At 39.9% G+C, this 26,267-nt stretch overlaps 1 protein-coding gene and 1 long non-coding RNA gene across 3 annotated transcripts in view; one reads left to right on the top strand and one right to left on the bottom strand.

The window, feature by feature from the left end:
* Positions 1–23,670, top strand: part of LOC138064062 (uncharacterized) — a 34,168-nt gene extending 10,498 nt beyond the window's left edge. Inside the window, exons 2-7 of one of the 2 annotated variants that reach the window (XR_011137290.1) lie at positions 526–810; positions 2,444–2,793; positions 6,049–6,190; positions 19,670–19,914; positions 21,406–21,715; positions 23,217–23,670. This is a non-coding gene — a long non-coding RNA (uncharacterized lncRNA). The remainder of the gene's footprint in view (positions 1–525; positions 811–2,443; positions 2,794–6,048; positions 6,191–19,669; positions 19,915–21,405; positions 21,716–23,216) is intronic. The other variant, XR_011137291.1, reaches the window with a different exon arrangement.
* Positions 1–26,267, bottom strand: part of LOC138064060 (protein limb expression 1) — a 39,415-nt gene that overhangs the window by 9,276 nt on the left and 3,872 nt on the right. The window contains exons 2-3 of the mRNA XM_068924866.1: positions 16,693–16,856; positions 2,617–2,757 (exon numbers count right to left, since the gene is read on the bottom strand). Coding sequence (XP_068780967.1) covers positions 2,617–2,757; positions 16,693–16,856 — 305 coding nt within the window. The remainder of the gene's footprint in view (positions 1–2,616; positions 2,758–16,692; positions 16,857–26,267) is intronic.

Here is a 26,267-nt window from a genome sequence, read left to right as displayed (position 1 = left end):
CTGACTGTCTTGATCAAGTGTGATGACCTGGTCCAGAATTTTGCATTTACTTTTTCAGTAGTATCCCAAAACTGCATGAACTAGCGAGTATAGCAGGGGGCTGGATTTCACTTAAACTCATTGCCTCCCCTCCCTTTCTTGGGAGGAACCTAGGAAAAGAACACAGGACAATTTTGAGCAAATTCCTCTGCATAACCCTCGGTGTTCAATGGCAACTTCACAAAGTTGAACAGATTTCTACCCAGTATGGTTCTGCTGAACTGCCAGTAAATTTATAGCTTTTGAATGCTGTAGAATTAACACACTGCTGCTGAAATATTTATGCTAGCTTTTAAATATCCCTGAGGAAATCCAACCAGAACTCTGCAATGTGTATACCCTTTTACCTCAAAAATTTCCATAAAAAATGATAAATTACTTGAATCAGAACTCCCTTTAAATTTCATACAAATAAATCATGCTCTATTTTTCTTAACTTTTATGGATTTTTTTTTTTTTTTCCTCCAAAATGTATTAAATTCACAGTGCTGGAGAAGAAAACCCTTCTTTCATCCGCAGAACAGATACAGACCAGACCTCCTTACGCTCCTCTGTTTCTACATCCTCCTTCTCAATATATCTTGTGAAGGAGTACAAAGCTTTTTACTTGAAAGGTGAACACTACAGATCATCTCACAAAATACAAGGAAGGAGTAATATTTCTAAACTACTTAAAATGCATTCCACACTTACCAGAACTCCTGCAAGTAGTTCTGCAAATGTAAGAGGAATTCAATTAAGCCTTCCTCAGTCCATGACATATGCCTTTGGGTGAGTTAGCACTTTCATTTATAAGATGACTTACACCGTAAGATGATACTTGTCACATAGTACGGTTCTGAACTGTAAATATTTTATCTGGTTATTAACTCTAGAGAAAATAAATCTAAGCACCTTTGAAGGACGACTAACACAGCTTTGTGGAACTGTCATAATTACTACAGTTCTACACATAAAATTGGGTTTGAGCAATCATTACTAGAACAATGGTGAAAAAACACTAAAACCTTGAATTTCATTTGTCATCTGGAGGAAAATCTACTAGCTCTGGACGAGCAGAATTTTACAAGGCTATGTTAATGGGAATTAGTGTAAATACAATCATAACTCTGAAGTTATGATTGAAGGTAATGACAGGCATGTAATTATGTTTCCCAAGTAGTTTTTGTTTACGTATGATAAGCTAAAAGGAAAAAAAATTAACCGCCAAAGAAATATAAGGCATTCAGATATACATCTTGGTCTGTAAAGGCAGTTCAGTATATTTTAAAACTAGAATTTAGGCAAACTGAAGACTTAGACCCAGTTTTAAGGGTTGGGAAGGAACTCCAATACCATTCACTCAGCTGAATTGGAAGACTGTTGGAGATTAACGTGTTACCTAGACATAGAACAATGATTTCCAGTTTATATAAGACTTATCTACCTAGGAAATACAGGCAGGCTGCAATCATATCAAGATTTAATATTTTACATTTGTATTCCCGTAAGCTGCATGGAGTTCACACTGTAGGAGTCACTGGCGTTTGGAGCATGACCGTTTCTGAAGTGGCAAATTGTATCTAAGAAGATGGCACATGAGCTTAAAAAGTTTCTCAAAATTCCCCAAATTTTATGTAAGAAAATTAAAAATAAAAACATGTATGCTCCATTATCCTCCCCTCTCCCCCAAACCTCAGGCCCAGGGAAATGGAGACGTTTTGCTGATGCCTCAGCTGACATAGCTGAAAATTTGTCTCCGTGTTCTTCAGGGTCAAGTTTCTCCCATTTCCTTTACTCCCCTGATTCTGAGGGTACAACAGTGTATGTGCTAACTAGTTCTCACCAGTTTGGGAGATGCTTCAGATTTTTGATTTTCTCCTGTAAAGTGTTAGCTCAGACCTTTAGAGTAATTGAGCTGAACTGATCTTCAGTGAACATTTGCACCAACGAACAGCAAGTGAAGACTGCAGGAGTCAGTTTTGTGAGCTGTGCTCTGCTCACTGATGTTATTTAATGACAAAGTTTCTCTCTGATTCATTTCCAAAGTCAGTATCTTCTTATGGATTAAAGCCTTAAAGAGAAACGTATGGAGAAACTGAAGATCTGGAAGAGTGCACTGTACTGTTATTCTAGAGGCTTTCATGTTTTTCAGTAATACTCTGAAGTTAACTATGTCAGTTCTACAGAGATTCAGCTCTTCGGACAGGTGTGAATCTGGAGCATTTCAGTATTGTCTATAAATTACTCTGCGAGTATACAAGTAAACAGCTTAGCTAAAGTAAACGAAGATAACTTGCTCAAAGTCATTTAGATTACAGATTTCAGGGGGTTGAGAAGGTGTTTTGGAGAATTTGGAGCTCTGTTTTCGCCTACAAAGCGTACATACTAATCTTTGCGTCATTTCTTTCCCCCCCCCCCCCAGATGCTTTGAACTGAGATCAGCCTACGTAGTAAAGAGGCAAGCAAACTCTGAGTTGATTGGAATATCGGTGGAGATAGAGTTGCATACGTTCTAATAATCCTATTGAAGGAGTTGATTCATAATCTACCATCTTGAGCTGATACCCAACTCTTTAAGTGGTGTTTTGCACTTACGCTGGTTGAGGAAACGGCCTCCCGAACGCTTTCCATGATGAATTCCTTTGTGATCCTGCGACAGGGCAATTCATTGAAGAGAGAATTGATCAAAGCCACTTTTGCAGCATCTCGCCTTGCCTCTGCTCTGCTTAAACAGCTCTGAAAAAAACGCAGAAAAATTTCGACATGTCTCAGGTAAGGCCTGTGTTTCCCACTGCGTTTGTTAGATGTGCTTTTTGCTTCTCAATACAAGAAAGGCAAAGCATAATTTTTTTTAAAGATTATGTTAATTGCTTTCCTCACAAAATATGACTTCTCAGAGGGAAACATTTTTAGTGGGAAATGTCTTTACCTAAAACATTCACAGAAATTACTGGTTTGATTAAAAATTCATCTACTTTGTCATGCTGTGACTTTGGCCAACATTGTAGTTGAATTTTTAAATAATTATTGTAAACGTTAATTCACTGCTTAGCACATGTTCAGACAAAAGCCGAGCTTGGAGTGAATTCTGTTTCCAAAACATGTTTTGGTGGAAGTGTGTCTTAGATGTTTTTGTTTGTTTGTTTGTTTGTTTTTCTTTAGAAAACAGATCTGATTCGAGCTCTGCAAAACAGAGTGACATCTTTGAATTTCTTAGTGATATTGTCCCTTGTTTCTTTTAAACCGAATATACCACATAAGGGATTGTGAGGAGTATCTGAAGGGCACTGACTAGTGGAAAAGGACAACTTAACTTCAAACAAAAGCGGGCACCCAGGGTAGTCCACCTCACCTTTGCTGCATAGCTGCTCAAGCTGCTTGTCAGCTGACCTACTGTGGTTTACAGGGTGCTACTTGCTAGTTTAATCTTATCTTTTAAAATTCCAGTTTGTGTTGGATTCCTTTGGGTCTTTAATAGGGCATGAAAATTTCTTAGCTCTTTAAACCAGCACACAATGCATTTCTAATTCTAATAACGTGGGGATTTGTTCATTTAAGAGGCACTGGACTTGCTTAAACTTGACCCCGGTGGGGTGACCAGGGCAAAAAGCCATGCTGCTAATCTTATGGAGTCCTAAGGCCAGAAAGCACCCGCACCTCTTCTCGCCTGCCCTGCTGCGCTACATATGTTGTCAGGATTCACCCACGTACCCCGCATCACGCCCAAGGATCTTAATTATGTCAAAGCATTTACAAAACTGAATTGTATACTGCAGGCAGTGAAAAGTAGAGACCAAAGCACCGACAACGCCTGAGGCCTCAGCAAGCAACTGCAAGGGGTAGATTATGTGAATTAAATCCATATGAACCTAGCAGATGAATTGCACCTGAGGCTTTCAGGCAGACTTTAAAATGCCTTGAAAGATTTATGCCAGTTTGACCACAGGGTGAAATTCTTTTCCAACCTCAAACCTGGCAAACAGTATGGACCTGCACGTGCCAGTAAGGCATACCTCCCAGGCAACAGAGCGCAGGTTGTCTGCGCTGCTGTAGGTTGCTGCTCTATCCCAACTGGTGGATCGGTCCCCGTGATGAGCATTCTCTGATGCTGCACTGAAAAGAAGTCACTCTCGTGTGCTTCTTTGTCTACTCTTCCAGCTGCTGCCTCCCCACCCCACCAGTTGCATGTATAGACAAATAATTTATTGAGAATGGGGTGAGAAAAATATTGTATTTTAATATAATAACAGCAAGGAACTCCTAGCCTTTCTGAACAACCAACTGACGTTTGATTTCAGTTGTTTTAATGCAGAGCTTGAAGAATACGAATATATTAGGTCGGTGCGTCACTGCATTCCTCTCATACGCTGTGAAGAGAGCGAAGGAGTTGGGGCACTCAGGACCAGCAAGAACTGCCATGGTTCTCAAAACCAAAGCTATCCTTGCAGAGACATGCGGAATAAATTTTTTGGAGGAAGTGGATGAAAGCAGTCTTTTAGAAAGTCCCAAACACAGTTTAAATGCCAAACAGCAGTGAATATCACTTAAACACTTTCACACGCTTATACACAAGTACACTTATGTGTAACTTTCTTCATAGCTAGGAAATTGTGCCTTACTGGAGGACTTTGTCTTACTTCAGCTAAGGTGTTTTACGGATAGATCCATTAACTACCCATTTGCATTTGTTATTCCTGTTATGATACACTGGACATTCCTTTGTATCACGTACAGCAATCTGCATAGTTTCTTTTATCAGTTGTCCTTTTTTTCCTCCTCCAGGCCTTAAGGAAACCAGTATCTGACACGCTCACTCTAACTCAACTCAATTGTTTCTATTCACTTTAATAAGAAGTGTGGGTAGACAGTGTTGTGCTACTGCTGAGAGACTTCCGATTACGATGTGTAACTGGTTTCTGTGAAGCAAAAGAGTTACTTGTTTTAAATGCAATGAGATATGTAGTTCTGTGAAACAAGTGACTGGAATGTTTTAAACGTTTCCCTTTTAATTGGTTAGAATATTTTTTTCTTTTTCTTTTTCTATTTAAATCTTTTTAAAGATACTCTCCCTTTTAAAAGGCCATTTTTAGCAAGTTCATTTGAAAAAATGTGCTTTCCAAAAGGAAAGTGAGTTTAGGTTTTTTTGTTTATTTCAGTTTTGCTCAATGAATGTAATGCTTCTCTCAGAAGCTGCTATTTCAATAAAGGTATAAAATATCTAACCCTTTTATATCCATTTGAAGCTGCCCAGGTCAAATGTTTTGTCATTGTGCATTTTTCTTTTATTAGGTTTAAACATTCTCTTGCAGGCAGCATGTAATTCTGTTTCTAAAATTCTGAGAACAAAACTCAGACTTATGTGCTTTCAATAATAAACGTTATAATAAAAACCAATCCAAATAATTTGGATTTAAACCATCTTTGTGAAGATGAAATCTAGTAAAAATGACAGATAAAAGAAAACTATTCATTTTTAAACAAGACCAGCAAAAGCAGCAGATCAAAGAGACTGTATATATTTATAAGCAAATGGCAACCCTTTCAAGATAAAGAGATTTACAAATCTGGAAGAAGAGAGGAATTCTTAACATTTACTAAATGTAACAGGAGATATAAATACTTAACCAAAAATGGAGATTATAATTTAAAATGATGACATGTGACTTTGCTCTGCAATTTTTTTTCCTTTAATTTAAATTTTTTCTCAGTCCTGAAAGGATGAAACTGATTAGAGCTCATTTGAGCTGGAGAGTAAAAGGGTAAAAATCTTAATGCCGTTTCTCAGAGGGCAAAGGTTTCCGCATAGCCTCTTTGGCTCAGGTATTACAAAGAAGTCTTAAATTATCCAAAGCTGAAGCTGTGATGGAGGCTACAGAAGAGTTCTCATAGTAACTCGTCGTACCACGTAGTTAGGCTAGCTGACAGGCCCCCAAGGGAAGTGGCAGGTCTGCTGTGATGACATGCTGTAACGCATATCAAAAGGTAAATACCAGTGGTCTTATCCACTTTAAACATGCCGTTGTTTAGGAATTCAGATGTTTATAGACGAGAGAGGGAGAAAGAAGCTTTAACCTCAGTGTTCAGGGGAAGAAGTGGCATTGACTGGTCCAAGGTGAGGGAGGAGAAGGAGGTTCATTCCAGCCTTTCTGACATGTAGAAGACAACAAAGGTAGGCCTTAGCTTAAAGATACCGTCTGTCTTTCTTCTCCAAAAAGCATGAACGTTTCATTATAGCACGTTTCTACTTGGGTCGTTGCTAGGTATCTGAAATGACAAGTCTGCTTCTCATGCTTCCTAGTGTTGTGAGCATGAAGCTATGGGCCAGATCCTCAGCGCAGTAAAATGCACTTGTGCTGAGCAAGGTATAATATGTAATGGAAGCAGGTGGCTTACAGTTCAGATTTGGACTCATTTGATCCTACAGCAGCTCTGTGTAGACTGATTGCCCCTGTGTTATCACAAAGACGTGGTAAAACCTGTTTGTTGCGTTAAGTCATAGCAAGAACTGAAATCACTTAGAAGGATCCAAGTGAAAGCAGAATCCTTTTAGGTGTCCCTGCACTTCTGTTAGGCCCCTGATAAGGAGATCAAATCGTCACCAGTATAATCCGTGGGAAGAGGAAGGTCAGAGGGGACCCGTAGAGTGAGTTTAAAAGCCTGTTTAAGTTATTCTAGGGCTAGGACACGCTGGCATTGGAGAATAAAGTGCGTGGAGCAAAGAATTGTGCCAAAACATTAGGTGAAACCGCAGAAGATTTCCACTGCTTATAGCTGTCCTTCCTACCTCTGCTTGAGCAGTCTTTCTATGACTCCCTAAGTTTTTAGGAGATAGCTGGCCAGCTGTGTCCTCTTAGATGAGAAACCAGCAAAAGGAGCCCCTTTATTCTTCATACAGTGACATGAAGAATGACTCCCCTGGCTCTGCTGCTCTTAAGTCTGCGATTCAGGGCAGTAACTGCTGCAGTTCCCCACTTTTACTTTTGCGTGCTAGGACCAGTAGTTGAGGCAACTGTAAGACCACACAAGTGTTTCCTGGCACAGTTTATAGCAGCAATGAGAGAAGGGTTCAGAGGCCTCTTTACCTGACCACTGCTGTGAGTCAGCCACTTTAAGAAAACTAACATTCCCCCCGTCCATTTCAGCACAGGGATTTCAGTTTGGATTCCACCCTTGGCCTGATTTGTGGTTTGGTTAAGTTATTTGGACAACAAATTATAACAAATATCAAACGTATATTGTTGCACAGTACGTGTGCTGAAAGCCTCGATGAATGTCGGCATGCTAAGGAGGAAAGAAGCGGCTGCTTTCTGTGGAAAGTAACGTTACTGAGTTTCGTGAGTCATTTCTGGATAGCGGGTGAGAAGTGAAAGGATTTTTGAGAGTCAGAAGTTAACATTTAATGAGTGTATTTCCATTTTTCCCAAATGTGCTAGTTCTGCTCAAAATTGCTGTTAAATACATGTTGCAGTTAGCTACATTTTGTTTAAAAATAGAGACTTAAGCCAACCTTCATGACACATTAAAGACCTTTCCCATCCCAAAATGATAATAGTAATTTCAAATCGACCCTCTTTTCCTTCTTCAGCCTTATAAAAAAAGCTTGCAAAACAGACTAAATTTGCAACATGGCTGAGCATGTCAATCAGTGCGTTTGGGGGTTGCTGGATCCCTGCAAACAGATGCTTTAGCGGCCTTAATTGACTTGAAGTGCCAGGGTAAAACATAAAAGAGAATATCTGTAAGACTGAAAGGACTAAAGCTTAGGGACATCTGTAGATCAAAAACCGGATCCTTTCATCACAACTGGGATGAATGAATGAATGAGTGAATGCTTAACCCAGCGCATTCCTTGGATAATACAAGTGCAAAGTTGCCTGCAACAACATATTGCTGAGTAAGCAACCATTTGCCTTCTACCTCTGTTACGTTTCTGAGACTTTTCCCAGTGTTGACCGAGTAGAATACAATGTAATTAAATCGACCTGGGGTAACAGAGGCAAGCTTGGCAAGGTGCATTTTACAGAAATCTTAGGCTAAAAAGACAAAAATGGTTCTGGTACGTAGCTGTGCGCATGTTTTGAGGCAACAGAGGCTCTAGGGAGATTCTTCTTGCCTCTACCTGCAAAACTAAACAGTGAATAGTAGACAAATGAATAATTCTGGTAGCAGTTCACTCCATCACAGTGTTTCTGGCAACGAACCAGACCAGCACCAAATCAGCATTTTAACACCCTGCATGCGTATGAAGAGGAATGCGGAGCAAGGTAAAGCTATCTAGGCCTGCTCTCCTCAAAAGAGAAGTCTTCAGAAGTTACTCTCTATCTTTATTCTGTATTGTATATCATGATTACTGTAATCACAAGCAAGGGGGACGAAGAAAATGAGACATCTCTTTTGTATAGTGAGACAAGCTTGGTCAAAGGAAGGAGGTCAAACCTTGAATGATCAGAGAGGGACCTACTATTTCAGTATAGGTGGAACAGAGTTTCGCATCATCCGTGCGGACTTCCTCTGTTACAGTTCTTGAGTGAGCGTCTGCTCTGCTCTGCGTCTGTACAGTCACTGGAACTATATTCTCCAACAGTCCTGCTGAGAGCAACTCTCACTACTTAAACCGTGGGATCCAGACAGCACGTGCCTCAGCTACATCCTGAATTCTGCCCCTCATTCTCCTGCCGTAGCTCGTCAGGGAGGGGAGGCCACCTGTGGAGGTTAGGAAGGAGCTGCAAAGCGCTCTGGCCAGGTTTACAGTCTAGGTCATCAGGGAAGAAGGACCCACGATGGCCTTGTATTGTGTATTTGGGCTGCTGTGTGTTATGCCAGACACGTCGGCGTAGAACCAGCCTCAGAGGCAGGGGGTGACGACACTGTTGAACTTTTCCCCCAGAATCTATCTAGCTTAACTTCTGAGGAAGAAACCTGGCACTTTTATTAGCAGTTGAAATTGCTTATATGAGGAGAAGTCCATCCGTTAAGTTGCAATTCTGAGGCATTTAAATAGATCTTTAAATACCATGGGCAATGTTTATTTGATTTCCAAGATTTTCAGAGGAGCTTAATTGGTCCTTGCTGACTGAAGGCAGTACTGATAACACACACTATACTATTTATACATCTGTTAAATAGTGGGGGGGGGGGGACATCTATCTGTTCCCCCCCCCACACACACACCCATGTTTGCTCTTTTATACACACACGTGATAACATCTGGAAGCATCTACAGAGTTATTCAAACCTGTAAGGCCAGGGGAAGCTTGAGGAGAGAGGGAGAGGGTGCTTGTTGATTTTAAACAGCTGATTTCTAACCCTTTGAAATGAAAACACTCAACAAGAATTGGACAGAGTCCTTAAGTCGGTGACATCACACGGGCTGCAGGAAGGAAAGGAATATTTTTTAATTACTTTTTCAGTCCCATATGAAGGGAAATCTGAGAAAAGCCCATAACCTGGATGTGGGGAGGCAAAGAGTGTTGCAGTCTGATGAAATTACCTTGCCTCTTATTCAATGTCCAGCTTTTTTCAATATGCTTCATTGCCATTCCACCCTCCTATTCTATGTTGAGGTATCATTCCCTTTCTTCACCCTGCTTTATAGAAAAGAGTAAACCAGTGTCTGTGAGAGTGAAGGCTGGATAACAAAGTGCATAGCCTGTCCTTTGCTGAAGGACGTGATTCTTCTGTCGTCTTCTCATCGTTTTTAAAAATTGTTAATTATTCTGTATGTGACTTGGGAATGCTAATAGTATATAATTGACATCCTTCAGACTTCAGTTCACATTAAGGAAGCAGTTTGTTTCTCTGTAGGGAGTTCCATCACCTAACGTCTCCAGAGAAATTAGTGCTTCATTGTATAGTACAGTGTGTGATTTAAAAAAAAAGAAAGAAAAATTGCTATTCTTTCTTTGTTTATGTCTCCAGGTAGAAATAACCAACTTTAAAATAACTTCGCTAGAAGTAGATGATACTTTAAATAGACCCCTCATGAAAGCTAAAACCTCCACAGACTTTGCAGGGAAGGTGTTAGGAATGTTTAAAATGAGTATTCATTCATAAGTTATTTAAAACAAAATTGTATAATGATATTCAGGCCAACTCATCAACAGTATGCTATTTGTACAGTAAAGTCTTCCTTTACCTATATCTCCCTTGGGAAAAATATAATTTTATAAATCCAGTTTATTGTGACTTAACGAGTTCCTTAATTCATTGGCCGTTGAGAATTGCCACCTAAAGTGTATGCGCATATGGTTTTCATCTACATCTTCAGTGTAGCCCTAGGTAACTTCCCCAAACCACATCCTTAACTGTTGGAAGGCATGCAGTTTCCCCAGAAGCCTCTGCCTTCCCTGAAATATTTCCGCCTCTCTCTATTTTAATCCTCAGATCCTGTAGCTTAACTGCCGTTTAAATTAAGTCCATTAATATAACAAGTCCATTAATAGAACTCGGACTCCACCATTTCTTTCAGACCTTGAACCATCTTTGAGTTCATGTCTGTCTACATCTCAACACGTGAAAGATATCCTGGTTCAGAAATCTCATTACCAACCGTTTTCCCTCACTGTGCAGCATTTCAGTGATATACTGCCAACATTTGAATGAGTCTGAAGAATTATTTTTCCTCTACTTTCAAATACGTGTGATATTTTCAAAGCAAAGCAAATAACAGATCCATAAAACTAGTGCTTTCCGTTATGCTAGTTACTTTCCATCACAGTAATCTTCCAAACGCCCCAATTCACCTTGCTGATGCTGCTTTAGGGTGTTCCTACATCAACAGCAAAGGTAATGGAGCGCTTGGCCTGTAGCCTTTACCTCAGAGGGGTTGATAACATAGAGAGAGGATCATTTCTTGTGTGTGGTAGTTTGTGCAATAAGCCCAAATTGGTGTTGGGGCGGTCAGATCTCTACTACAGGGTGAAAGCCTTTGAAAAGGTGTGGGGGAGCCAGGAAAGACAGAAGACACCTCACACGTGTTGTGGGGTCTTACTGAAAGAGTAGATCTTCTTTTACAGGTATGAGGATCTTAGAGAAGGTAACGCTTTTATGTTGTTGGAGGCAATAGACAAGCACATTCCAAAACCTTATTTTACTTTCTATATAAACTCTTTACGTTTGTGACAGAGATAGGTGGACAAGTTAAGTTTAAAATAAGGCAGAGGTGGGTATAAGAGATCTGTGTCTAAGAGTCGATATTTGGAAAGATGATGCAACTTCAGATTTTCCTAAAAAAAAAAAAAAAAAATTAGAAGGTGCATTTCCTAACCTCTTGGTTGTGAAGCTGAAAAATGTGACCCTAATGTGACCCTAACACAGAGATTTTTGTTTAACCCTGTGGGAAGCCCAAAACAATCTTAAGGTTAAAGAAGGGTACGCCGTCCCAGGCGTCTGATTGGGATGTTTATTCCTTCTAGCTCTAAACTTTGTGTTGAGTTATGAAAGGTTTCTTCACACCAGAAGGAAATGGGGTAAGGGGTGGAAGATTCACTCTCGAGGAGGCCAAAGGATAGCTCTTTTAACAGGGAGCGTGAGTAAAAGATTTGCCTAACCTTAAACACTTCTCCTATTGCTGTCAGTTTCAACAGTAACCTAACGTATAGTTGTATTTCTAGCTGGAAAAGAAGGGTATACGTTTCCAGATTTCTCTTTTTTTTTTGTGAAAAATGAAAAAATGTAGTGACCGTAGTCATAATTTAAAGCAATAATAAAAATCTTGCACAGCAAGTGAGAGAAAATAAAGATAACTGAAATTCTGATTTTTGCAAAGTTAAGGGAGTTGCTACAATCCAAAATTATAAGAGGTATCCTGGAAAAAATAGGTTTTTTAGAATGCATTTTATTTTTATAAAATGCAAGAAGAAATTTTAAAAGTATAATTTACAGCAGATTTGATCCAGCTCTTGTTCTGAAAGTATACCACTTTATATTTCACTAACGCACATTCTAGTTAACATGCAACTTGGAGGCTTGCATATTTGTACTGATGGTATTAATATTGTTGTGTCCATAATAGTCTATGGACATAACTGAGGGAATATTCACTGGGTAAGGTAGAGACCTTTTATTTGATCAGTTTGACTTTCATTAGACTTGGAAAAATAGATCAGCTTTTTAGTTGAACAGGCCTGCGTGTATTGAAGGCCTGCAGACTCAAAGAAGCGCTAATGTGCTTAAAATCTGGTCCAATTTTTTGCCCCCAGCTACGTTACCTAGTCTAATAAAAGATATTACTTTTCCTCATAAAGCATACTTTGATTAATAGTAGCAGAGAAATGCCAGCAAATACATAAGAAAACAATAATTTGATATTTGGGTGATCAGCTCAGAGAATTTTTAGCACTGTCCTTAGTGAGCTACAAACCCGTTGTTGAAGTGAGTCCGTTGCGGTAGATGATCTCACTTGCAAAGATGAAAGCTAGGCTTGCAACACTTTTCACTGCATTTATAAAGTTAAAGTATTCATCAAATTTCCCTTTGGTATTAAAAGCAAAAACATCTGCTAAAACCATGAGCAGCTTGATGCCTGAGTTCAGCAAGAGGGGAGCCAGGAGTTGATCAGATGGGCCTTATGTTGGTCCCTTTGTCATAAATGAAAGTTATTGCACGGTTTTCATGGTAAGTCATGATATGTGATTCTTGGTATTAAGTACCCAGAACAAAAAATGGAAGAGAAAATGTTTAAAACGCATAGGCAAATGAATGATTTTTCTGACTGTGAAGTACCATGAAGTGTATCATCTAGTATATACCTGCATGTCTTAAGGCAGAATAAGGATTCAGAATGCGTTATTTAAAAAAAGAATTGAGCAAGAGTGTTTGTGGTTTATCTGTACTCTGTTGCTTACCATTATTTAGGGATATTGTGATATCTGCAGTAGGTTTTAAGCTGTCTGGATACTGAGTGCCTCGATAACTGTAAATTAAGATATTGGTGGTTCGTTACTGAATTGTTCTTTCGTTACTGAATTGTTCTAATGCTATTCGGTGCGTGTCTTCGATGAGCCATTTTCAGTTAGATCCATCTGCGCATTCCTAATACTTCTTCCCTAAAGCGTGAACGGCACCAGTCTGTTAGCGTCCGTCTGCAGTGGCTCAGCTCGGTGTGGGGAGGGGGCTGCCAAGCTGGCTCACTTTCCACTACCTTCCTGCTTCTGGAGCGGGGAGGTGGCTCTGGACTATATTCATGACTGGCTGCAGCAATAAAGCTATGCAAGAGAAATACCTGATCCAGTGCTTTGCAATGCACAAGGAAGTTACTCAATTATTTGAAAAGCATTGTTTAAAAAAAGAAAAGAAAAAGAAAAAAAAAAAGGATCGTGTGCGGGTCAAGCGTTGGCAAAATAAGATGAAACGTCATATGAAACTGATAGCCTACAAGGCAGCAAAAGAATTTAGCAAGGGAAAAAGTTAAAAATTGTGCTGTTTTCCTTTCTCATATATTTTCACAGACCACGTGTCCTACTTTGGTGGACAGACATCATCACAAGTTCGCAACACATTTTAAGTTCAGGAAATTCTAGGTTGTTTTAGGCAACTCTTAACAGTACTCCCCAAAGCAATGGGAGAAGTAGACCCAAAGTGTTCAGAAGACTCTGTGAAGAACTCCAAGAAAAAGCTCTGAAAAATAATCTTTTCTTTACATTTCTTTAAATAACAAGCATTATTACTTTAGCTTCTTTCAAGGTAGCTTACTGTCATTGCAGTTTGAAATTAGGCTATATGTGATGTTCTTATGTGTTGCTAAAGTGTTATTTTTGGTCTTTAAGTTGCACGCCATGAGAAATATGAAGTCATTGAAGAGCAATATGTGTTTTCTTAAATACTTTTAGTCCATTTCAGTAAGCTGTCCCAAGCTTCAGAAGGCTACCCAGACAAATTACTGCTTGCTAACATTCCCAAACACCTGGTGAAGAGAAAATTCCTACCGAAATATGGGCAAATGAAAAATCTGAACCTTTGTTGTCTTCATGAAGACTTTGTCTTCATCTGCAAATCCAGAGGTGTCAAGGTCATATTTTCTTTGGGGGTTGGGGGGGGTGGGGAGGGAAAGGGGAAGGAGGACAAGCAATATTGTTTTACGCTGAACAAGAACCTTGCCTTGAAAGTTTAAAGCTAAGAAAAGAAAACACCTACATAGTCGAGCACTCTTGCCACCCTGTGAAGCTAAAATTGAATACAATTCCCCAGCTCCGGTCAAAGCTGATATAAATCATTATAGCTTGCTTAGTCCCTACCGTAGTTGAGGTTTTAACTTTCCTGTTGTGAATTGAAAGAGTATTAATGGCACATGGCTCTTTCCCCTTGTGCTCTGAGAAAACATTCCAGAAAGCACATAATGCAACATTCACGGTCCCCAAGCTGTTGTTTGGATCTCCGCTGTTTAACAGAAGGGCTAAAACTATAGTAATCTGGAAGGACCTGGGAAAGCTGTTCAGACTGGTTAAAATGCAAATGCTTTGTTGTTGAAAATTGTTGTTGAAATTTAGGTGCGTGTATGAGATAAAGCTATTGCGTTGTCCTGAGTGGAGAAGGTGGATTAATGCTGGTTTTCAGCTGAAGAAGATTGGGCATCTGTGCACAGACCGGCAATAGAGTAACACTGTTGTCTTTGCAGAAGAAACAGCTTTTAGTGAGGGTGGCCGCCCCTCTTGTCTAGAGGAGGAAAGATGGATAGATTTACAGTACAATCTGGATGAGTTCACCTGGAAATTCCCCTCTTCATCATAAAGCAAATGCAAATAGTTAGCTTAATTATATTATTTAACGTCTACTATGTAGACTTGCAATTTTCTGACCTGCTGTAATGCTTACTGCTTCTTTGCCATGCAAACAACTAAAGGTTGGTTAGACTTACCATTCATCTTTTTCCTCCCACTATTGCAATGGTATAGATGTGCCCTAGTGGTGTGAATCGTGGACAAGCACTCATTAGACTTGGATAAAAAATAGCTGTGTAACAGTATTGTCCTGCTTAAAATGCTGGAAATACTGAAAACCATGGCACTGTGCACAAACAGACGGATAAATAGCAAAAACCAAAAGAGCATAAGAGTACATACATTCCTGTAATAGCTTGGCTATGGCAAGCTTGGAATATGACTACAAATGCCTTATTCAAGCTAACTTGCAACTGAATTGAAGGAGAGCTTCAACTGAAGGCCAACTCTGAATTTCAGACCCAACAGCTAACAAAGGAGGCATGAGGAGAACCCATCTCTCTTTACCTGGCACTAGGTGCTATAAGGTACCGTACAGAGCAACTCCAAGCAGTTAAGTGAAACTGTGATTAGAAAAATCAAAAACACCGTGATCGTATATTAATGTAATATTTTACTATATTTTGGCTGGAAATTGAAATACTGAAAATCCTAAGGAGGATGCAAAAGATCATAGTAAGTAGCAGTGTATGTGTATTTTCCTATCCAAGTCTCCCCCATCTTCCAGTACAATTTGTGGGTCTGCAGTAACTTCATACCACCAGAAGTAATATGAACAAGAAAGCTGCCATGTTGCACAGAATTGCTGAGTGACAGTCTTTGGGAACCGAGTTCTTTAATATATTTCTTTTGTTCATTTGTTGTGGCCTGAACACCTGTATTATTGACAGAAGGGCAGCTATATTTCACTCTGTTTTGACAGGAAGAGATCAGCTCTTGGCAAAAAAGCAATTAGCTCGGCATTCAGGGTTGCTAGTTTTTAGAGGAATGTAAATGAACCTCCAAATAAGATTGCTGGCTGTGATAGTTCTTTTTTTTATTAAATCCTGTGCAGTGGATTCTTCTTCTCTTTGTAATTGTACTGAAGCCACCAGTGCGTTTCACAAAAGTCTGTGCGGTCAGTAGCTAGTGAAAAAAGGGAGTTACGAAGGAGTCCACTGAAAGTGTCACTGATGTTCTGATGGTCTGATTTTGTCTCCAAAAAGTGGTGTTTTGAGGCTCTCAAAATTTGTCTTCAAAGGTCTTCTAAGACCCTGTGCAGGCTTAGGGTCTAACCTACATCAGTAGGTGTTGTACATTGTCCGTGCCTGTTGGATTCAAGCTGGAGCTACTGTTACCAATTTAAAGGAAGGTAGAGGGTAGAGTGCTTGACCAAACAACTTTATTCCTCCTGGAGGCTGGAGGCATTAAATTCAATTCCAGTTGTTCTTTCACTGAAAGTGAAATCTGATCTGCCTCTGGTTAGTTTTGCTCCCTGTTCTTTATATATCAGCACAGCGTTAGTATGGGTTGGATGGTATATATTGTAGGGCATACTGTTGCAATGAAAAATGTCTTTACTTTGAATAAAAAAATAAATTACAGAACTCTTTCTACTTCAGAACGGATTGTTTTCTGAAGGAAAGAGACTACACACGCTTTGGTCTTAGACTCTGCTGACAGAAGTGTTTGAGTTGATCATAACGTTCTCCTTCATTGCAGATATTGGGGACCAGAGACTAGACTGGTAAAATCAGGTCATACTCAGTTAATAGCTAGAACTGCTTGTTATTTTCTTTTAAGTTGTTTGTCTCTAAAATTGCTGGGGGTTGAGGCAGTGTAGGCTGAAGAATTCAAGTGTGGAACAGTGGTGTTCCAAAAATGGAAGTTGCCGTGTATTTTTTATGGCAAAACCCTTTTCGGAAAAAATATTCCCTCCCCCACCCCGCAGCAAAGATTCGAAGGTGCCGCTTACCTGAAAGTTGCCAAAGCAGCTTCCCCCTGGCAGGGTGACATAGCTTACAAACGGGGGGCCCAAGGAGCTCAGTGACTCGTACACAACGGTGCCTTCACTCAGAAATACGGCCTTCTGCTTCTGCTTGCTTTCCCAGAACTCCTGCAGTATTGCTACGACATTCACTGTCAAAGACACAAAAAAGATGAACGGGGAAACGGTATAGGCCTTTGCTCTTGACTTGCTGTTTTCTATGTTAAACAAGAAAAGCAGACGTATGAGTTAGGAGCTGGATACGTTCAGTCATCATCAGCATTCAAACTTCTGTAATTGTCTCTGCTGGTGTTACAATGTGTTCAGATTGTACAGTAACAGACTGAGGACCTTCCAGGATTACAGGCTGCTATTGATCGTCCATTGCAGGTTAGTAATGCTGTCCCTTTCAGCGGATGTGTTGGAGCCCTGATTCAATGGCTGGAAGTGGAGCAACTCACTGTCAAATAAGAGAAAATGTTATATTCTGATTTATCTTTACTCATTCTGAAAAGAATCACATCTACCCAGAACAAGCAGCTGAATCAGCTGAATTACAATATGAAACTTTATGCCATGTTGAGCAAAAAGCGCTGTATAGTGTGGCAGCAGTAGTTGCAGGCTAATGTGAAAACAGAAATACAGAAATCACAAATTCAGCTGACCTCATGACTGTTGGTGTTCTCAAGTCTGGAACTTTGGGGTGGAGTTTTCTAAATAGGTATATGGGTGTGGACTCAAAAGAGATTGTTTCCTTTGTTTATGGAGACACTTTTTACAAAGCCAGTTGTGTTGTATCTTAGATCTAATATTTTTCTAGGAAACGAGTACCAAAGGGATAGCCCCATGTGGATGCTCTTTTGACCTTTGTCAAAGCTGTTGCCGGTATTTGCTTTAGGCCTTGACAGAAACACTAGTCTACCCCAAAGAACAACTGTATCGGACATTCACCATAAGAATACATGCTATTGTGAGCATTACTCTCTTATTTAAAATTAAAATTTAGAAGATGGGAAATGAAGACTTTACTCAGGACCTTGCAGTGTGGTATAGATTAGTCGTAGACAACAGCATGGATCTTTCAGGGTATTGATGCCGGTATGGTATCCTAATGATATCAGATATTAACCATTTGGGCAGGGATCAATGGGATTCAGAGGATACGTGAGAGCAGAGATCATTTCCCTCACTAGCCCTTTCCTTTCCACAGTCAGGCTGAGCTTGTTAATGGGGGGAGATGGGAGAAGGGATCCACCTTCCAACGGCTTCACTCCGGTGGTAGCTCATGTGCAGCACGTGCGTGGGGCATCCCTGCAGCGTGAGCCAGGCAGTCTCCAGATACTGCCTTAATCCAGCTCCACTAGTCTCGCCTGCGACACAGCTTTTCTCAGGCATTTGGCTGGGGAGAGGGTAGGGACAGGGAGCGTGGCCGGCACTAGCAACCGCCTCCTCTGTGCACTCTAGCGAGGACGAGCAAGCAGCCCGGCCCGAGCTCTTGGGAAGCGAGGGAGAAGGGTGGCAGTGTTTGCAAGCATGCTGCTCCCTGCTGTGCAGCTGCTACGATAGTGTTGGCACGTACCAATTCTGGCATTTGAGTGTTTGAAGCTGCGCAGCTGTCACGGCGTTCGAATGTTGTGCCGACCTAAAGAAAAGAGCTACTGAATAAGAGTATTTTTAACAGGAAACGTATTGGGACAGCCCTCTGTCAGGGTGCAGCCGAGCTTTGAGAACAACTGAAGTACAGTGAAACTCTTACCACAGAAACTGACTGCTGCTTTTTGGAGTTATAGTTTATTCCCCTCTTGAGACTGTCAGAGCTTGTTAGCTGAAGGATCTGTTCTGCCTGCTGCTCGTGTCTGAAATTCAGCGCCCGGCAATCCAGAAAAATTAAGCAGTTATTTGGAATTGGTGACCCAGTTTTTACGCTCAGGAAGGGCAGTTACTCTCTTATTATGAACGATGAGTAATAACGAGCACGAGAGGAGAAAAATTGGACTTTTAGCCAGGCTAACTGCTAACAGAGCAGACCCCGTAAGGTCATCCACCTTGATGAAAGAGTATTTCAGAAACTGGTTCTCTCTGTTTGAGAGTTTCTCTTTGATGTAAATGTCTGGGTGTCTTTTGTTAGACCTTCTGCTCCCCAGAGCATGCATATATGTATTGGGTAACAATCTAGTCTAAAACCCATTAAGTGAAAGCTGAAATTAGGCATAAATTTTATGAATATCAAATATCCAAGCTTTAAACTTGACAATTCAGTAGAAGCTGCCTCTTCAGTAAATAGATGGTACTGATGAAATTCAGACCTGAAGAGGTCACAGCTAGGGCAAAAAGTTGGCTTGAAATAGATCAAAATAAAAATGAGCAACATCAAGAAGACCACAGGTTTAGGATGGTGTCATAAAGCACTTTGGCCTTTCAAATAATTGTTGTCAAACAGTGCAGTCATTAAAAACAATAATCTAGGGTCTGCCAGAATACCAAATACAAGGGTTTAAGTAACCTGCAGTACTTTTGGTGGCTTTGTAATTTAACCTGTACATTACAGCTTTTGTTTAAAAAACACATGAATTGGTCTGAGCCGCGTCATCAGGTTGAATAGTCTGCAGCTGATGAATCAGTGCCGCAGTTGCCTGCCCTGTTAAAACCGCGGAGTGTTTTAAGCAACATCTAGGCTGCAATTTGCAAAGCAGCAGAAAGAAATCCCAGGACTTGGATTTTGTTGGGGCAGGGGAGAAGGAGAAATACCCACAAATGCAGTGATTTTGCTTATTAAGAGAAAATGATAGTGCTCCATGCAACGAACAGCCAGTGTTAAAACTGTTTAATTCCAGCAATAGTAACAGCTAGCCTTCTTAAATAGTTTGCGCGTGTGAGATCTTTGTTTCTCAATTTTCTTTAGTTGTATAGCAATTGAAAGCGTGTGGAATGTAAAATGTCTGTTTTTATTTCCATTCTTGTTCAGGAATACTTTTGAAGGTAATTCAGCATTTGGACAGCCTGCCTTTCTCTGCTTGGCTGAGAGTTTCCGCTGGAGCTCCTGTTGTTCTACAAACTAATATTTGCAAGAATTTTTAAGTGCCCCAAAGAGGTACCTTTTTTGGCAATACACCAAAAAAAATGATGTCCTAAAATGAAATGCTGAGACGTGCTTTTGGCTGTCACAACCTCTACAGTCAAAGAAATATTTCACTAGGGGACAACTAAGCAGTGAGTAGCCATTACAAGTTAAACTAATATGAAAAACATTTTGAAAGGAGCTGAGCTGATACTCGTATTTGGATTAGGATTGCTGGCTGTGAAGCGGGGTTCGTATGCAGAGGAAGGCTTGTTTAAAGGAGCCTGATTTTGTGCAGAAGTAGATGAGGAACACCCATAAAACCTGGCTCAACTGTGGGGATGGTAACATCCATCTGGGAAGTATTTGGTGGTGTGTGGATGGTGGTAACGTCTTAAGTTAGTGCAGCAGTTTCTGCTGTGGTTTTTCAACCCCAGCCAAAGTGAGCACCTCAAAAGGCTGATGTATGCAAAATTGTATTCAGTTAACTAATTCAGTTAACTAATGGCAGGACTGAAGCTGTGGCCATGGTGTTAGTTTTCAGTTAGGCCAAACAATGTTACATGCGAATGCTTTTATGAATAGGTCATGAGGTTAAAAAAGCATCGCAATTTTAAATAGATTAACTAACTCAATTAATTTGAACTAAACTAGTAGAAGCACTGTATATAAATGTACCTGAAATGCTTCGTCTTCAAGTGTTCGTATGTCAAATATGCTGTGAGTCCTGAGTATTGCCTACTAAAAAATCAGTTTAATTTTATAAAAATGTATGCCTGACAACCATCAATTTAAATGTTTTCATTATATATTATGTATATTTCTAGTAATTTAAGAAGATATGAAAGATGTGTTCGGGTGTGCTGTTAATTACTTATCCTGAGACTCTCCCAGGATTACTTATGTTGTATTAAGATCTGCCAATATTCATTTATCCTATAAGAATTTCCATTCTTTCATTTCATTTTTAAACACCCCAGGTGGAATGTTGTTTGGTCAGATGCTATGTACTGGTATTTTGCATCCAACTGATTTGGAGAATAATAATGCAGTGCACTGGTCATTAGGATTTTGAGAACTCATTAGTCACACCTAAATGAAACAGCAAGATTTGCTTTTACTTGAGAGGTTTAACAGTGAGTAAATAGAGCAATGCAATTTACATCTCATTTTGGAAGGCCACTCTCTTCTACTTGCTTTTTGTATTTTGGAAGATGCCTATAAAATGGTCAATGCTTTTAAAATAACGATTGCAGTATTTATATGCATTGATAACTACTTTTCTTGAAAATGTAATTATCTGCACTTTAAAAATTCTTGTTCTGTGTATTGTGGGTTGCAGAATCAGTCAACTATATTGGTTTTATTGAAGTCCCCCATGAACTTCAGCCACACAATGCTGTATCCAAATACTGCATATGGGCTCCCTCCCTACCTATCCAGACTTTTTAAGTTAGAGGTAGCGCAAGCATGATCAGGTTCAAGGGCAACAATTTCATATATCCTTTTTCTTTAATTTTTTTGCCGTCTGTGAGTATTAAGGGTTTCACCATAGTCCATTGGATGTTGATTGTAATATGTCTAGTTATGAGGTGGGAAGATTATCTTTTAATGTAGATTTCTCCACTTTGTTTTTTAATCAGCTGGAAAGCATCTCGCCCAGGGGTTGAGCATCGTGCCTGGTGAAGCTGTCCAAAGCTGCAAATCTTGGTAGCTTCTTGGAAGCGCCTCTCGTCTGTGAGGACTGTATTTCTGGAGCAGGCTGCTTGGAAGCTCTGAGCTCGGCAGAGCAGAAACGCGCAGGATGTTCTGCTGCGCTTACCCTAAACGAACCCTGAGCTCTTTTCAACGTTCAGAAACATTGTTTTATGTCAGCTGGATTTGGAAGTGGATGAAATGATGAAACAGATCTTAAAACATGGCATTATTTTCCGGTCGATTTCTCACCTTTGGGTAGGAAGTGCCTTACCTCTGCTCATGGGTCAAATTACTTGTCATTGCAGCTGGGAAACAAAACTCCCAGAAATGAATTATGTCCATAGGTTTGTATTCCATTGATGCCAGGAAAAAAAAAGGTTCCAAACCTAGGGAGTTACTGTTAAAAATACCGGCTAGGCATTTGCCCCAACCAAGGCAAATAAACAAGACCGAAAACGGGAGAATGCCCAAGCAAAGCGGGGGGTGCTTTGGCTAAGACTAGCGGGGCTAACGCGAGCAGGAGCTACGTCTAAGAGTGAAGTGCAAGGGAGTCCTATCCTGGACAACATTTCGCTATCGAGAGAGTAGAATATAAAGAGCACACACAAGATAACCACCTACTTTGTCATTTTTAAACTTAAAACAACCTTTTATAAAAATCCTTTTAACTGCCTTGACAGAGTTAATTTAATACCTGAATGCAGAGGAAAATACAAGCTTTTTGAGTTAAATAAATATCTAATATGAAATATATTAAAGAAGATTCTTTAGTGAGAGGCTAGTAAAGTTGTCTTACATCTCTTAAATCAAGCTGTGGCACCTAATCAGTAAAACCATATCACTTAAACAAAGTTCGTAAGTTACAAGTGCACCCTTCTACAGCTGTATCCCATTATGGTTTGTAACTTAACACACTCATCTTAGAGAAACTGTTAAAATGGGGTTCAGGCTAACAAACAGATACTGTTTAAACCTGTAGAAAAAAGGTCAGCAATTTAGGTGCAAACCAGCGAGTTTTTAATGGAAGGTTCATATCTTCTCTTTTGATTACTTTTGCATATTTTAAGATGAATAGGCAGATAATATGCATGTATAGAAAAAGAACTTTGTTGCAAATGTGAGCAGGTAATACCAATTATTTTTTCCGTGACCTTATCATATGTTTATAAGCTGTTGTATATTAGCACAGTAGTAGTGATTTCATTAGGATATGCCAATCCCCATGCTATAATTTCTATTCTCCGTGTGTAATTTAACCTATGTGGTAGTACAAATAAGAACAAGCCCAAAATCCCCCTTAGGAACCGAACCAGGCATGGAATAAACACAGTATCATCATGTAGCGTGTACTGGGGCATCAACTGTAGGCTGAGGGTTTCGGCGGCCTTTTCCCTTCTCCACAATAGCTAATTGCACGCTTGGACTGGTGTGGATTTCTTCACGCTTGGAATTTCTGTGGAAATACATGTATCCTCTAGTTCAGAAATGCCTATAGGTAGTGTGCAGGAGCGAAGGTGCTATGGGTCCTTCTTATTGAGCACTTGTCAATCAGAGCCATGGGTCTGCACCAAGTAACTGTAAAACTTTTCTTAGTGAACTACTTAGGGAATATTTGGAATGCACCCAGTGCGTTTGCACAAAAAGGTACAAGCCTCCAAGGCTTAGGTAACTGTGCAGTATAGAGAATTTATTGACAAATGGGGCAATTTCTGACAAAGTTCTACAATTCTTATGCGCTTCTCCTTTTCACTTGCAGTCTCAGAAAGAAGAGTAGCATCATAGGCATGGTCCGACGCTCAGTAAGACATGTGAAAGGAAACATTTGTAAAAGCCAGCCAAAGGCCACTCAGCATAGACCAAACAGATCTCTGAATAAACCTCTCAGTGAGCCCAAGTAGGACGAGAGAAACTGTTGATCAGAAATCCCGTGCTAGATGATCCTGTTTAAAACTAAAATGGGCAGACAAATACCAAGACATCGCTTCAGGAACAAAAGATCATCTGGTTTGTAGTGAGACTCTGCTGGTGGAAAGCAACATCGTCAATTTGACACTGAATACGTTACACCAGCGCTGACTGGCAGTTCCTAAAAGGCTCCAAAGATTTTGGAACAGAGCAACAACAAAAAGAAAGAAATCAGCTGGACAGCCTCCTCAGGAGTAATTTGTCCTGAATATGTCCTGAAATGAAGAAGGAAGACAGAAGACGTTGGAGGTAAGCAGATGAGAAAATGGTGTAGGTACAGAAAGTTTTCTGAAATGTTGGTATCCTTCTGTGAGCTAGCTGCTTAAGAGGCACGGAGGTCAGATAGAAGAGTCAGGGGGCTGAGGTGCGACCAAAAGGACGAAAGAATAGTAATTGGGTATGGTTTACTAACACCTTAATCTTTTGAGCTTGGAATACGGCAAGAAGCCCTCCCCTACAAGGTTATGAACTGAGTAAGAAATTTATCACTTGTAACAAAATAAAGAGGAGTACTATCTGCTAGAATTAGGCGTTTTCAAGATATTAAACAAGAGCCAAACAGCTTAGTGCAGGGCTTACAGTCTTATTTGACAATATTTAGGAAAAATGTGGAGATCTCTAATACAGTTTCAGTATCTACAAAAAGCTGTACAGAATTGTAGAATGGGTAGTTATGTAAAAAAAAAAAATCAGGAGTATTACTGACATTAGGCCATATGGTTTCCACAGAATACAGTAATTTAGTCAGGAAAATACAGTGGTTTGTTTGTTAAAACTTAATCTTGTAATATTTCTCCAGGACATCTGACTTCTTCCTATTGCTACACTGTATTTGAATTTGAAAGCTTCCATTACAGATCTAGCAGGGTGCACACTAAATAGAGTAAGGACTGACTCACTGACAAATCTAGTTCAATGGTTAATGGAGAGATATAAACGAGCTGGGCTGGTTCTACTGTGATCCCATAGGGATCTGCCCATAGTCTAACATTTTCTTTTTAAATCAGCAGCCTACTGCTATCATAAAATTTTTGCTGGTAAAATGTGCAGATGAAACGGTTTGTCAGTGCCAGTAAAAAATGAAGACACGTTGCAGTTACGCTGATCTGAAATCACTTGGCTAAATGTTCACAAATCAACTAACTATAAAGCAATTCAGCTAGGAACCATGAATTCCGGTCAGGGGATAAAAACCTGCGTGGAAGTACTTAGGTTTCTCTGGGCTGTATAATAATATATATGAGATACTAGGGCAAGTTTTAGCTTTGAAGGAAAGGCGTAGTAAGATTCAGTGGTTAAAAACTGAGATCCAACAAATTCAGTCTGGAAACAAGGTGGTGTACTCCAACAGAGATATTGACCTTGGGAATAGTTTATCACATGCAGGAATCGATTCGTGGTTGCTTGGAGTCTTTACGTTGATATTACCTTACATTTTAAATTTAGATGTGTGATAAAATCTTCAGGCTGTGTATGGAGAAGGGGAAGGAGTCCCCCCTTTGATTCTTCTGCTCTCATCTTTCACCTCCTGCCTGTAGACGGCATCAATCGCGATACCCTTGCTACACTTTTGAGATTGCGCAGAGGTGATAAGCACAGCCGAATTACGAGCTTCTGGGCTTGAGCTGCTTACTTCCCATCCTAGGGAAGGCTCTATCCTGCCTGCTTGCCTGGGTCTTGCTCTCTCCTGCCTTCTACATGTGACATAGCTGAGGACCAAAGTGTTTTAAGTACTCTCCATTCTCATTATGAATTTACTTTTACTAAGATTTTCACATCTTCTCGCATCTTGAAATAGGCCATTTCTTTAAAAAAAAAAAAAAAATCCCCCAAAAGAACAATAAACCCCTCAAAGAGACTACATTTCTTTGGCAGTTCTGTTATTTCCTAAGGTCATACAGTGCCTGATCCAAAGTCTTTTGGTTAATAGCCTTTGACTTCTTTGATGTTGGATCAGGACTGTAGCTAGTTACTTTTCTGGCATTTCCAACTTAGAAAATTGGGTGCTATCTAATTCTCTTAGATTTGGTATTACTACCTAGTATTTACTACCTGGCTTAAGAACCAGAAATGTCTGAGAAAAGAACTAACTAATAAAATTAACATATGTTTGAAAAAACCTTTCTGCACAGAACGTCATCTAATATTGGATCTGGGGTGAGAGTTTCTGGATAGTTTATGATGTGTTTCAGCAAAAATCGGGGTAATGGTAATGATAGCATTGTACAAGTGCATTACTTATACTGTAAGCATTTTCAGGCAGAGAATCTACTCTGTGATTGTACAGTATTTAACAGAACTGTGTTCTGACTTGTATTTGAGTCTCCTACAGAGTTACTTCAGTACAAAATCGGTCATGATACTGAAAACCTCGTCTGTAGTATATATTAGAGTGACTCTACTCAGGCAATTCTACATTAGGAAAAGGGATTTCTCCATTTCTTTAGCTTACAGAAATAATTCACGTGCAGGAAATGCAACCCCAAACCACGTTTTAGCTAAAGAAGGACAATATTATGAGATATAAAAACTAAGTGGGCATGTCAAGTGGTGCATTACATTCCTTGACAGCTGTCAGCAGTATAAAAACTACCCTTCTCCAATGTAGCCTTTACTGGGACTGCTTATGACATGCATAAGCTCAGTTTCCTTCCTTGCTTGAGTATCCACGTTTTCCTCAAAGAACGTTGAAAAGAAAAAAGAAAAAGAACTGTAGTTAGAATGCACCAGTATATCGTGGTACATACGGAGAAGGGGGATGAATTTAATTTACACAGGAGAAAGAGTTTAATTACACAATAATTTACCCTCTCATTTCTGCCCTGGTGTCATGGCCCTTCTT

This window comes from Struthio camelus, chromosome W (genome assembly GCF_040807025.1).
Source record: "Struthio camelus isolate bStrCam1 chromosome W, bStrCam1.hap1, whole genome shotgun sequence".
NCBI lineage: Eukaryota > Metazoa > Chordata > Aves > Struthioniformes > Struthionidae > Struthio > Struthio camelus.
The sequence above is the reverse complement of the archived record's forward strand: the minus strand, read 5'-3'. Positions and strand labels throughout refer to the sequence as shown.